Source organism: Metarhizium robertsii (genome assembly GCF_000187425.2).
Source record: "Metarhizium robertsii ARSEF 23 chromosome Unknown MAA_Scf_3, whole genome shotgun sequence".
Taxonomy (NCBI): domain Eukaryota; kingdom Fungi; phylum Ascomycota; class Sordariomycetes; order Hypocreales; family Clavicipitaceae; genus Metarhizium; species Metarhizium robertsii.
The window spans coordinates 313,408-326,804 of NW_011942171.1; the positions used below are offsets into that span (position 1 = coordinate 313,408).

The 13,397-nt window shown below is 55.5% G+C and overlaps 6 protein-coding genes across 6 annotated transcripts in view; 3 read left to right on the forward strand and 3 right to left on the reverse strand.

Annotated features, from left to right (window-relative positions):
• MAA_00328 (uncharacterized protein) overlaps positions 1–523 on the forward strand; it is a gene marked incomplete at both ends in the record, with an annotated part of 1,164 nt that extends 641 nt beyond the window's left edge. Inside the window, one exon of the mRNA XM_007818326.1 lies at positions 118–523. Within this exon, the coding sequence (XP_007816517.1) occupies positions 118–523 (406 nt within the window). The remainder of the gene's footprint in view (positions 1–117) is intronic.
• A 647-nt stretch (positions 524–1,170) lies between these two features.
• MAA_00329 (DUF159 domain protein) lies at positions 1,171–2,426 on the reverse strand (the record flags this gene model as incomplete). Its single annotated transcript, XM_007818327.2, has 3 exons — positions 1,171–1,730; positions 1,800–2,346; positions 2,400–2,426. 3 exons carry the CDS (start codon positions 2,424–2,426, stop codon positions 1,171–1,173), a joined length of 1,134 nt encoding a protein of 377 aa, XP_007816518.2.
• A 633-nt stretch (positions 2,427–3,059) lies between these two features.
• MAA_00330 (uncharacterized protein) lies at positions 3,060–4,438 on the forward strand (the record flags this gene model as incomplete). The annotated part of the gene is made up of 2 exons (XM_007818328.1): positions 3,060–4,319; positions 4,373–4,438. The coding sequence occupies 2 exons, from the start codon at positions 3,060–3,062 to the stop codon at positions 4,436–4,438; spliced, it is 1,326 nt and encodes a 441-aa protein (XP_007816519.1).
• A 205-nt stretch (positions 4,439–4,643) lies between these two features.
• Positions 4,644–5,462, forward strand: MAA_10889 (poly(ADP-ribose) glycohydrolase isoform; the record flags this gene model as incomplete). Its single annotated transcript, XM_011412835.1, has 3 exons — positions 4,644–4,702; positions 4,764–4,938; positions 5,049–5,462. 3 exons carry the CDS (start codon positions 4,644–4,646, stop codon positions 5,460–5,462), a joined length of 648 nt encoding a protein of 215 aa, XP_011411137.1.
• A 110-nt stretch (positions 5,463–5,572) lies between these two features.
• MAA_00331 (GTP-binding protein LepA) lies at positions 5,573–7,767 on the reverse strand (the record flags this gene model as incomplete). Its single annotated transcript, XM_007818329.2, has 5 exons — positions 5,573–5,784; positions 5,840–6,027; positions 6,084–6,266; positions 6,318–7,446; positions 7,509–7,767. The coding sequence occupies 5 exons, from the start codon at positions 7,765–7,767 to the stop codon at positions 5,573–5,575; spliced, it is 1,971 nt and encodes a 656-aa protein (XP_007816520.2).
• A 1,550-nt stretch (positions 7,768–9,317) lies between these two features.
• On the reverse strand, positions 9,318–12,961 carry MAA_00332 (MIT domain-containing protein; the record flags this gene model as incomplete). The annotated part of the gene is made up of 3 exons (XM_007818330.2): positions 9,318–9,505; positions 9,575–12,026; positions 12,086–12,961. 3 exons carry the CDS (start codon positions 12,959–12,961, stop codon positions 9,318–9,320), a joined length of 3,516 nt encoding a protein of 1,171 aa, XP_007816521.2.
• Positions 12,962–13,397: the final 436 nt, after the last annotated feature.

Sequence of the window (13,397 nt, forward strand, 5' to 3'; positions counted from 1 at the left end):
CCTCGGCTGGTTCCTCGCGGGCCTCGTGCAGGCCTGGGACCGGCTGGCGTGCGCGGCCGCCGACGACGACGCCGCCCAGCAGCCCGCCGACCGCGTCGAGCTGTGCTCCCTCGTTAGGAACATCACCGTCCAGGTGTCCGGCGCGCTTGTGCGCCACGCTGACCCGGCCACAGGCGCGTGGTGGCAGATTGTCACGCTGCCCGGCGTTGGCGCCAACTACCTCGAGAGCTCGAGCACCGCCCTCTTCACATTCGCCCTCCTCAAGGCCTTGCGGACGGGGCTGCTGTGCGGCCGGACGCCCGACTACAGGGGCACGGCGCTGCGGGCGTACAATTACACCGTGGGCCGGTTTGTCACCGACACGGGCAACGGCACGATTGGCTTCGACAAGACGGTTTCCGTGTGTAGCCTGAATTCCAGCGCCTCCTTTGAGTACTATACCACGCGGCCTCTTGTGCCGAACAGTTTACTGGGAGAGTCGGCTTTTGTGCTGGCCGCGTTGGAGGTGGAGAGGTTGGCGTGAGTGCATGTTGCGAGGTGTCGTGATTTGAAAATGCCCGGCATTTTTATACGAGTCCACATGTACCGGCATAAATAAGAACAGAAATGTCCTTGGGAATACCGGGGATGGTGCAATGGGAGGAGGGTCTTGCACCACCACCATCTGTACGGATATAGTCATTGTACTTGGAATTACATGTCGGCACGGTTAGCTTCAACTAGGAGTCTCCGTGGTTTTAAAATTACCGATGCATGATATTTGCGCGTGTACATGTACAGATTAAATATCGTTGCGTATATACCTGATACACGCTTCATTATACATTTCAATTGTCCGCCACTCCCCTTGACCACCGGGCGTTTACGACCCTGTTACCGATTTCGCACTGCTTTTGACAAAACAGACCCTAGGAACGCGGACATGGCACGAAAAGACGGAAATGAGCCGCCAATACCGGCGCAAGCCAACGACGCAATAAAGCAGAGCAGAACTGAAGCCCATTGGCGCGGCGGAGCTGCCAAACGGCAATGCACGACAACAAGTCGGCGGAGCACCTTTGCGAGCATCATTGCAAGCTTGATTGTGGACGCCTTGAGAGTCCGTTTTCCCGACAGGAGGAATGGGAACCGCGTTGCACGGCCAGATTCGCACGGGCAGTCCACCGTGCCTCATGACGCATTTCCAAAGAATCTCGTAATTTTCTGCGACCCCGGCCCCTTGACCTTCTTGGGGCTCTTGTGCTCATTCTTGGTCGAACTAATCTTTGCCTTCTCCGAAGCCGTCTTCTTCACCGGGCGATCCGGACTCGTCGGCGGCTCCTTGCGCTTCTCTCGCTCATCCGCCTCCACAGGCTTACGCTCGACGCTGGAGTCTTCTGTCTTGACGGCGGCCGATTCGGCATCTTTGGGCCCCTTCTTCTGCGCGCTCGAGAAGAAATTCGCAATGTTGGACTTGTTCTGCTTGCTGTCGAGCGGGACGATAAACGACGGCGAGTTGTTGCCGACCTTGCCCACGTCCTTTGTGACGGGGTACACGTCCAGCTCGCCGCCAAAGGGCTTCAGCAGGGACTGCAGCTCGCGGGACCATTCGTGCCGGGCCGGGTCGAGCCACTGCGTGATCTGGTCGGAGCCCGGGTCGAAAATGACGGGCATCCGATCATGCAGGAACTTGAGCTGCTTGTTGGAGTCGGTGGTGATGATGGTGTAGGTGTACAGCTTCTCGTCGGAGCCTGTTGCTTTTGTTAGGCGGGACGGGCTTTCATGGGTCAGTCAGTGAGCGGGCGAGCGGGCGTATGCACCTTCGTATTGGACGCAATCCCACAGTCCGGCAAAGCACATGAGGCGGCCGTCTTTTCGCCTGACGAAATGGGGCAGCTTGTCCCTGGGCCCGGCCTTGAGCCACTCGAAGAATCCTTGGGCAATGACTATGCAGCGCTTCTTGTTCTTCATGGACGCCCACATGCCGCCGGGGGTGCTGAGGGAATCCTCGCGGCAGTTGATGGTCCTCATGAGGGTCTGGTAGTCGGGGTTTCGCTTGGTCCAGAACGGAACAAGACCCCATTTCATGGATTGCAGCTTGTACTTGACCTGGCCCGCGGTGGCAGCGGCAGCGGCAGCATCCTCTTCGGTTGGCGCGGCCTCGTCGCCGTCGTTGCCCTTGGCCTGGTGAGATCGGGACCGGGGGCCCGCCCCCCAGTCCGGGGTATCGGCTCTGTAGACGACGCCGTGGTATCCGGGAGCAAAGTTGTATGATTGCCGGGGGGCGCCGGGGCCGTCCTCGTCATCTACCGAATAGTCTACGGGCATGTCGTCGTCCTGTAGCATTTGGCGTATTTGAGAGGCGCGCTAGTTCCGTCAGTTGGGCTGTCTGAGCGACCTGTGAGTCAACGGCGACTTACGAGCGCCAATGCGTATCGACCACACATTGTGCGTGGTAGTTGCCTTTCGGCTCAATGAGTAATGAAACAGTGATTGCGTAGGGAGGATGGGATTGTCGAGTCCAGCTGAGCCAAGTTCATCATGACGATGGCGCTGTCACGTGCGGGGCTTTGTGAATGGATTGCTCGGAAACGCACCCAAGCTTGCACAGTATTCGTGATACAGCAACTTGACGACTCTCTAACTGCACGCCAATAATATTTGACCTGCACAACATTGAAAACACCAGACCCGGACCGCATGCAAGCTGCACCAGACATGTGTCGACCCTGGCAGACCATGCATGGCACCAGACGTACAGGCCCTGAAACAACCGCGGCAGCCACTCATGTCTCTCAGCGCCGCCGCCACGGCCGTCTGTAAGCATCACGCCTGGTCAATGCCAGCTTGAGACTTTTATCCATGCTTTTACATACACGACCCTCGAGTAGTCGACTGCTGTTACACCGATTCAAGCCGGCCTGGAAGATATGTATATTGATGAACAAACACAACCCCAGCAATCTCATATTCCATCATCCTATCGACGCCATTGAGCACCCACCCAATTGCATCCTCCACAACTCCATCAAGCCGCCCATGAGGCCGTCTCACGCCTCGACCCTCCAACATCATCCGCCATGAACGTCAACCCATACGACCTCACTCACAGCTTCGCCACCTTCTACAACTGCTACCTCTGTGGCTCCAAAATAGCCCTCGCCGCCATCAACCTCCGCGGGGAGGGCTGGAAGGCCGTTGCCCAGGAACTCAAGCATCCATCGCCATCTCAGGCCCACGTGCCGCAGCCGCTCGTCCAGCCGGGATTCTGCTCGCACGCCTTCGAGGCCGACCAAGAAGCCAGAGTTGTCCACGCCGCATGCTGGGGCGTCGTCGTCAAGCTATGGGGCAAGACGGTCTTCACCATGGCCGAACTCGACGGCTTCCTGGACTGCGCCCGAAACGTGTCGCCCTTCCTGCCGGAAATTCCCTTCAAGGAAACCCCCGAGCAGCTCGACATCACCATCGACCACCGTCTCGACGCCAGTGACCTGGACTACGAGCCTGGCAACCCGCCAAACGACACCCTGCGGTACTGGGAGGCTCTTCAAACTGGCGTCGCAGACGAGGGCATAATCCCCCCTTCCCTCCTCTCCGTCAGCAGCCACGATCTGCCTCCCCAACTGGAAAGCTTCGTCGCCCACGCTCTCTACCACGCAACCCAGGTCCGCAAAAGCCCTGATGCAAACACCCGCTTCTGGGCCGAGGTCATTGGCATGCTCGCAAACTCGCCGGCGGCTCAGTTCTCCATCGACGAGCCGAATCGCGCATCACGCATCGCCCAGGCCGTCAGGAACCTGCGCCTCGGGGGGCCCAACCGCTTCCCGCACACGGCCAACTTCGACACGGTCCGCGCCAACGCCCTCACCATCCTCGTCACCCTGATACCCATCCCCGTGGAAGACGTGGCCACCGCAGGCGCCAAGGACGGCAAACGGGCCCGGCTAGAGCGGCCGCGCTCCATACCGCTGGCCGACATCAAGCCCCGGGTGCCCTTCCGGCTCAACTTCTACACCATACGCAGGAAGTACGTCGTCGACAACGACATCGACAACGACCGCGGGTACACCCTCGGCATGAAATACCTGCGCACCATTGAGTTCGACGACACCCGCGGCGCCGCCACAGACCTGGTGCCCACGATACACGCCCTCTGCGGCGTGAGGCTCATCAGAGACAAGATTGGCGTGCTGGCAGTCCACGCAAAGGACGGCCCAAACTGGCTGGGCATCTGGCAGCAAGACCCCTCAATACAACTCTCGCCCGAGATGGCCCTCAAGCCCACGAGCTCAGAGTGGCCCACCGGCTTTGCGCAGGGTTCGCTCGTTGTCGTTGCCGATGTAAGTCGTCTTGTCCCCAAACGCGACCCCAAATAAGTTACTAACCGCCGTAGACGACCAAGGATATTGCTGTTTCCGACCAGCATTCGCACTACCTCGCCGAAACAGGACTCACATAGCAAAGCATAATGGTATCAGACCCTGTATCCCACACGAATATATCATTGATAGAATAAAAAAAATTACCAACCGCCAACATGAACCCCCGTCCCATAAGTGTGCACGGCCAACAGCTCCACCCCCACAGCCAGTCAACCACTTTGACGCCAGCCCAACCGCCCCAACACCATCAAAACTCGTCAAGCCCATCACCACACCACAAAAATGCCTCCCAAAATCGTCCTCATCCGCCACGCCCAAGGCTACCACAACGTAGACAATAAGTCTCCCCCGCCTTCCCACCCGCCCCCAAAGAGACCACTAACGCCTCCCACAAGACTACAGCCTGCCCGACCCCCAACTCACCCCGCTAGGCGAGTCGCAATGCCTCGCGCTGCGCGACTCCCTCCGGCGGCGGTTCGACGCCCCCCCCGCCCAGGACACCGCCGTGGTCGTCAGCCCCATGGTCCGCACGATGCAGACCGCCGTCCTGGCGCTCGACTGGCTCGCCGCAAAGGGGGTCGTGTTTGAAGCCAGCGCCGACTGGCAGGGTGAGTTGCTCCCCCCTCCCCTCAAAACAAGGGCCGACATGGAGCCAAAACAATGCCCCCCCTAATGCAAAAGTTGCAGAAAACTCCTCGGACCCACGTGGGCCCGCCGCTCGCCCGGCTGCAGCCGGCCTGGCCGCAGATTTCGTTTGCGCGCCTGGACCCCGTGTGGCCGGACAAGACGTCGGCGGCGGCGACGCGGTACGCGCACGCGCGGTCGGCCGTGGTGGAGCGCGGCCGCCTGTGCCTCGAGGACCTGTACCGGCGGCCGGAGAAGGTGGTCTTTGTCGTGTCGCACTCTGGTTTCCTGCGGGCGGGCTGCGTGGGCTGGTGGTTCTTCAACAGCGACTATAGGATCTTTGAGTTTGAGGACCGGCTCGGCGAGGACGGGCGGCGCGTCGTGCGGCAGGACGAGAGCACGCTGGAGGGCGGGCTGGGGCTTTCCTGGGCGGAGAGGGTTCCCCTCGGAGACGGGCTGCCGGATCTGCGCAACTGAGTCTGCGGGAGACGTGCTCCTTGGGGAAGCATGGCCTCGGACGGGCATTGGATCTTGTATTGTACAGGGGTATATATCGTGGTCTAGCATATTACTACTATACAAGTGCATTACTTTGACAGGAAGCTCTGAAATGCCTCCTGGTCGATAACGACATTGCCGACGGCTCGTAGCCTCTTTCGACCTTCCTTTTGCTTCTCGAGCAGCTTCCTCCGCCGCGTGATGTCGCTGGCGTGCAGTTTGGCGAGGACGTCCTTGCGGAAGGGCTTGATTGTTTCGCGGGCTATAATCTTGTTGCCGACTGCTGCTTGGATAACGACCTCTGTTTGTGGTTAGCCTCGGCAGACTCGGGCGGGCGAGTCGGTTTAGGAGCGTACCAAACATTTGCCTGTCGACATGCTGCTTGAACTTGGTGACCCATTGTCTGCCAATACGGTCGGCCTGCGAGCCGTGTACAACACGGCAGATTGCGTCGACGGGCTGCTTGTTGACGAGGAGTTGGATCTTGGCGAGTTTGCTCTCCCGCCAGCCGGCGTCTTCATAGTCCAGCGTGGCATATCCCTTGCTACCACCAGTTAGCATGTCATCTGTGACCTGTGATCAAGGTACAACAACACGTACGTAGCGCCCTTCAGCTTGCCAAAAAAGTCTTCCACCAGCTGCGCGGATGGTATGTTGTACACCAAGATAACCTGCGTTGTGTGAAAGAACTCTAGACTCTGCTGTTCGCCGCGGTTTGCTTCACAAAGTTCAATTACCCGTCCGAGATATTCGTGCGGGAGCGTCATGGTTGCCTTGACGTATCTGTGATGCGGTGAGCTTTCCTGTACCGCTGTGAAAGTGACTCATACGTACGGTTCAAGTGTTTGGGACATTCGAATGCGGTGGTCGGTTGCGTCTGGAAACAAGGCCGGGTTCTGAATGATCTCTTCTGATCCATCCGGCCAAATGACTTTTGTTGGGACAGTAGGCTCAGTAATGATGATGCTCCGGCCATGCTCTTGCTTCAGGCGATCCTGAAATACTGAACAATGTAAACTGCCGAGAAATCCTAACCGCCAACCCGACCCCAGAGCCTCTGAGAAGTCCTTTTGTAATGTGACACTTCGGTCATTCAGCACAAGCTGATTGATGCTGTCCGCCAGACGAGTATAGTCACTTTGGTCGGTAGGGAATGCGGCCACAAAAACCATGGGCTTGGGTTCTTCAAAGCCCGGACAAGGTTCAACCGCATTTTCGCAGCCAACCGTCGTAAAGGTATCGCCGAGCTTGGCATCCTGGATTCTCTTCATGCCGGGGTTAAAATACACGTAGCCAACTTGACCGGCTCGAAGGACTTTTTGTGGCGTTCCATCGGGGTACTGTATGCCGACCTGTCCGACTGTGTACTTCATGCCCGTGCCCATAGAAACCACATTATCCCCAGCCTGGATCGTGCCATCGAATACTCGTACGAGTAGGACCACGCCCCGGAAATTGTCATACCACGAATCCACAAGCAGGAACTTGAGCGGCAAGTTTTCGTCGCCAATAGGATGGGGTATTTTTTCAATCACGGCCGGTAAAATCTCTGGGACTCCTTTGCCTGTCTTGGCGCTTACTAGCACAGCATCCTTGGGATCCAATTCAAAGGTAGTTTCCATCTGTTCCAAGACTCGGGGAACGTCTGCCGAAGGCATGTCGATCTTATTAATGACGGGAACAAGAGCCAGGTCCTGCGCGAAGGCAAGATGAAAATTCGACACGGTCTGCGCTTGAATGCCCTGACTTGCATCAATAAGAAGCAGGGCTCCGCCACAACTAGCATATGATCGAGTCACTTCGGCGCGGAAATCGACGTGGCCAGGCGTATCAACCAAATGAAGCAAATAGTCCTCTCCGCGATATTTGTACAGCATTGTGCATGTTTGCGCCTTGACTGTAATTCCGCGTTCGCGCTCGACGTCCAGTTTGTCCTGGTTTTGGCCTCCATTAGCAACTACCTCTGCCGAATGCCAGTGCATCAGGTCCCGTCTCAACAAACCAAAATTTGCTTATTTGCATCACTCGGCGAGATTGTGCCCGTATGTTCCAACAATCGATCACTCAGCGTGCTCTTGCCATGGTCAATATGTGCCACGATGCAGAAATTTCGATAGCGCTCAATGGGAATGGCCGCAATTCGTGCTTCAAGCTCGGCTGGCGTTGGTTTTGCCGTCGAAGCGAATGCGCGGCGGAGTATGGGTTGTTGCTCGAAGAGGGCGGACCTTGCTGGCTGTAAGCATTGTCGCGCCCAGGCTCTTCCAGCTCTCCACGCCCAGGTCATCTAGGGAATTGGAAACGTGAACGCATGGGCGGTGAATTGGCTGTTGATGAATGCCAAAAAAAAGGATGGAAATGATACTACATGGAGAAACCGGGTCAGGGTATTGAAGCCTGATTACCTAACAGGGCCAATAAAAGGTCAATACGCACCAGACCGCACTGCACACTGCACACTGTGCACAGGCACCCTGACAACTTACACCGGACTTTCAACAACAATCGAGTCCCTCAGCATTCAACATTGGTTAATCACGGCAGAGGTGAGGCATGCAACATTTCACAATACATGTTTGTGGGCGAGATTATCCAGCCTTGGCATAGGTTTTGACCCTGCTATGAAGGGTTTCTCACTAAGCCACAATACAAATGCAGAGGCTCGGCATGGTAATCCAGTAGGTTCTTGAGAAGATGAGCTTGTATTTACTTGGTTATGCATATACTCACTATATTAAGCTAACAACTACGAAGCGTCCGATGCAAGCATATAGGACCAGTTTTACCCGCCTGCGACACGGATAAGCCACAACAAAGCCGTTGGGCGTTTAATAGAATACAATGAATAAAAACTCCACTCATTTATTCACCTCAAACTCTGGCTATTATTCTCCTTTACCCATCTGCGACCTTGATAATGGCTACTACGCAATACAACAAAAATGCCCGCGCTAACAAGCAACATGGCCGGTTGGTAATGATTAGATCCTTTTGCAAATCCTCATGAATGCTTTAAAAAGTACCCAGTATGTGTACACGTGGTGACTCGGCTGCATTCAGAGCGGCGGCTGCCGTGTGAATAGCTGTGGTTAGTGTTGCTCATTTGAGCGTTTGTGTTTGCATCAAACATTATACGACGCACAGAAATCCCAGTTCCTCCCAAGTTTGAAATGCAAAACATTCCTTTTTTTGTGTGTGGGGAACAATGACTTGTATTTCCAAAGAGCTTGTCGTCTTAATTTTGGCAGTCGTTCCAGTAGTCGTCCCGTATCGTATTTTCTGCGTCTGGTCCCCTGATTTGGGCCATGTGCATCTGTATCTCTTTTCGTGTCCTTTCCTCGGCCTACTTATCCTAGATTCGCTCGCTCAACATATACAGCTGAGAGCGTACACGAGTTTACCACGTAAATTATACCGCAGCCTCGGAGCACAAGCTGGGCAGGGCGGCCGTGGCGGCAAAGGGGGACGTGATAAAGGCGGCAAGGCCCAGGCATACTACAAATTTGGTTGCGCTCTCACCAACTTGACGCACCCGCACGACTAGGCAGAATCTCTTATATTTCCCCAAAATACATCCATCATCATACAAAGCCCAAGCAAGGCTTCCTCGCCAACGCTCTCAATGCCAATGCATTAGTGTAATTAAATCAAAAGTAGTCAAGCCGCCACCCGTGTATGCCGTAATTGGTATTTGGTGATAATGATGGAGAAAATAATAACGGTAATGCTCTAGTCGTCATGCCCGATAAGTCGCCTGTAGTTGTTCCATTGCTTGCAAAATGTGCACAACATCTCAAAACCCAAAACACCCGCCACTACGTGAACAAAACATGCATCTCATGCCAATACCCATTCGCTCCCTCTCTTGATAAACTTATCCAGCAACATACCGAGGTCTGTCAAGACAAACCTGCAAATGTAAAAGCCGAAAAACTCCGCAGCATGTCGGGTGCAAAGTTCAAGCCCCACCTGCGTCTTGTCCGCATGCCGCAGTCCTGGGTCGTCAACCTGCCGCGCGATTTGATCTGCCGAAACGTGTCAGTCTTCAACTAGTTTGGGGCCTCATCAAAAGGTCCATGGCAAAATTTCCTTACCAATGGCTTGCGCTGCATCAAACAAACGAGCAAGCGAGCTCATGTAGTGCGCGTTGGGACCGACGAATTGGGCCTGGCTGAGGTCACGCTTCGGAGGCCGGCTTGTAGGCTGCGGTGTCATGGGCAGTGTTGGCATCGTTGCCGATTCCTTATGGCCTTCTCCTCCGCTCATCCGGCTGTTGTAAGCTCCACTCAGTCCCATGTTGGAGTTCTTGGGTCGAAGTCGTCTCCAAGAGAAGGACGATGACTTGCCGGACACGCTTGCAGTCCGTGGCACAGGTGGTGCTCCATCCCCTTCGACAACATTCGACGCTTCTTTGAACAACCCCCCTGAGCCCTGCACGCCTACATCATTTCCGAGTTTGCGGTTAAGTGCGGTTTGCACCTGTTCCAAGACGCCTTCCAGCGACTGCATTTCATCTAGTACGGCATCCGCATCGCATGTGTCTACCTTTGCAAGTTTCAGGAGGGCCGCCGTGAGGTAGTCACAATTTGAAATCTTGTCCTCCACATTCTTAAGCTTGGCGCCCTTCACTTTCCAAACGTCCCGGGGAACAAACAGCTTCGTGCTCAGGTAGCCTCCTCGTGGGTGCGCCAATGTCTGATAAAGGCACCGCATGAGCCAAAACGGCCGCAGCATCACATCATTTGGACAGGGTTCAAGGGCCACGGGAGGATCCAGAACCATCGGGTTAGGCGAACCAGGGGTAGCCGGCAAGTGAATGTTGTCCTCAAAGAGATATAGGCTCCCTGGAGAAACCAAGTCCATTTGCTCGCGTAGGGACATTGCAAGTGACCCGGGAATCGCAGGCATGGCAGGAGTCCTAGCACTCCCAAAATGGTTGCTTGAAGGGGTTCCGGGGGACATGTCGGATGCGTCGTCAAGATTAGAAAGCGACATGTTGCGACTCTTCAAACTGCGCAAGCTCGAAGACGAAAAGTTCTTCCGAAGCCTGCTTACAGTCGGTGAGCCGGACCGGGCTGCAGTGTTTTCATCAACATCTACCTGGCCGCGTTGGTGCGGTGGCGACCCTAGCATCTTGGGCTCGGTCGCCGGTACATCTGGACTAGGTGGTGTGAGCTTTCTGGCCGATCGGCTGGTCTGAGGTCTGTCCGGGACAGTTACTTCGGGGGGGATGTCGGGCGTCGAGATAGACTTCACTTGTGACAAGTCTTCAAAGCTGGTAGCAGTTGGCGGTCGGAGCTGTGTCGTCTGGATCTTGAGCTGCTTTGGGTTTTGACCGGACAACCTGCGATTGCGAACTGTCTGCCCGGGAGATTGCGCTCGATTTAAAGGCAGCTCAGGCAACGATTGCTTCGGCGGCGGCGCGGACGGTTGCAGACTCTTGGGGACCGGATGCGATGGCAGCACGGTCGATCTGTCGACAGTGGCAGCCAGCGATCGTGTGTTTGGTACTTTAGTTTTTTCCTTTTCCTTCACCCAGCCTCGTGGGTCTTGACCGGGAGGTTTCCCTGGATGTTGGGCGGTACCCAGCTTTTGTTCTTCGTTCATCATAAAATCTTCAATGTTATAGTCACGGGTCATTTCTTCCAAAAGTCTTTCCTCCTCGTCTGAAGACAAATCTTCATAAAACCCTCCAGAAATTCCCTTACTTGGCTTTCCAGCTCGTTGGCCTTGGTACTCCTCTGGGTACGCTTCTCGCTCCGTTTGTCTGACACGCTCTCGAGCAGCCTCGACCTTCCGGAGCGCCTTTGTCACAATCTCTTCGGTGTGGTCAATGCTATCGTACTTGGGTGATTCCATGGGTTCGTATCCATCGTCGTATGCAGCTTCAATGGCCGCATCCAAAGCCGTGTCGAACTCCGCCTCTGTGTTGCCGCTGATGCTGCGAATGTGACCTCGATGAAACACAGACGAGCCTCTCGAGTGTAAGGATGACGTTCTTCCCGTCGATCCACCTGACTCGTCAATAGGATCCAACCAAGAATTTTGACTTTCGTTTCTATAGTGCCCAGCACCACTCTCCCTCGAGCCCCTCCAAGACCCGGAGTGGTAAGACTCGGTGCCTCGATCGTTTGGATCTTGACGATCATGTTGGGGCTTCGCTGGTGATACAGGGTGACGTGCGGCCGGCGGCTGTATTGTGCGATTGGGTTCCGTGGTATATTCATCCGTGGCTCGAAGTCTCGCCGGAGAACGTGGGGAGCGTGAGAAAGCCGAGTGTAGTGAAGGTTGCTCTGCTGTCAATCTCGCTGACCGTGACGTTTCTTGAGAGCTGTCACTAGGATATCTTACGTCTTGTTGACGTTGCTGCACCTGCTGATTGTCATCTTCTACATTGGCATGTGTCGACCCATTTGAAGTTGCTATTTCCGACGTGACATCTGGGTCGTCTGCACTGCCTGGTCGAGCTGGCAATTCCTTGTTTTTTGCGGCTTGCCAAGGGGCCATTTGATCTAACTCCTCAATACGCCCAGCATATGTTCGTCGCTACAGATGTCAGGTCAGCTCGCCGGTTTACAAAAGATAGTCACTGTTCCCGCACTCACAATCGCCTCTAACTTGTTCTTGTCTTCGTCCGCCGTGGTCTTGAGTAGCACGTGTTGTAGAAGCTCGCATGCTTCAGCATAGGATTCTCTAGCCCCTTCGAAATTTTGCGCATTGTCCAGCTGGACAGCCATGTTTGCCTTTTGCAATGCCCGTGACAACATTGCCTTCTGTGACGGCGGTTTCGCTGAGCGAGGCTTGGCTAGATCTACGCTACGCTTTCCATTTCGACTCCGCGAGTGACCACGCGTAGAAGGGGGATATGGCTCTCTGATGGTTTCGTATGGCATCTTGGGCAAGGAGTCAGAGGAATAAGCGGATTCGGGTTTTGCTGGCGAGGATCCAAAGATATCAACGTCACTCGCGTCACCGCCGGGTAAAACTTCCAAGCTTGATGGTCGGGCTTGAAGTGGCTCGTCGAGCGGGCCCAGAGGTAGGATAGGTGGCAGAGTTAGCACCGGCAGCTCGATTTTGGAACTGGAAGCCCCTAGCTCTGCCCTGTTGTCGTGGTCGGGCTCGTTGGGTGGTGTTACCGGGAGCGTATTCAGGCGGGAGTAATAATCGTGGTCTGGGGGGGAGTCTTCACCAGGCGAATACACTGGGGTCAAAGTCGATGTTGTCGTTGCTGCAGCCGCTACAGAACGTCGCGGCGGCAGCAACGACGATACTCGTGGCAGTCGCGCCTGAGCGGCGGCTGACAGCGACGACTTTCGATGCCGTGGAGGGCTTGCGCCGGGAAGTGGTCGATGCACGGACGGATCCAGTGTGGTGAGGGTGGTGGGTTGTTGAAGAGATGCAGCAACTGCAACGGCAGTAGCAGATGAGGCGCGGTCGGATTCTATCTTGGCAGTCTGGTCAAGAATATGCTCTTGGTGCATGCTCCTTCAACATACGCGATGCTTATGGGGTGAGGAGGCATCAACCAGGCCAATGGTAGTTTAGAAGTCGGCGGTTCTTCTATGGCTGGCGAGAGGCAGGCAATCTCGAGCTGTCTACCAAGTACTCCGTACCTACTTAGAGGTATAGATGGCAGTATTCGGCGAGGAGTCGAAATTGTTGTCGATTAGATATGAGGCGAATCGGTGCCGCCGACGGAGCTATTCCATATCGCTGCTTGTCTAGACAGATAAGGTACTGGTTGAGACAGGCGGTGGTTCGAAGGGCTGTGACGCAGTTCATGCAACCGACTCGACGACTCGCGGAGGATGGAGCGTGGGGAGCGAGTGCAATTGAGGAGGGTACCTGAATGTTTGACGGCAGGGGACCGGGGACTTGGAGAGTCAAGGCTTCAGGCAAGCATAACTCGTCCCCAGG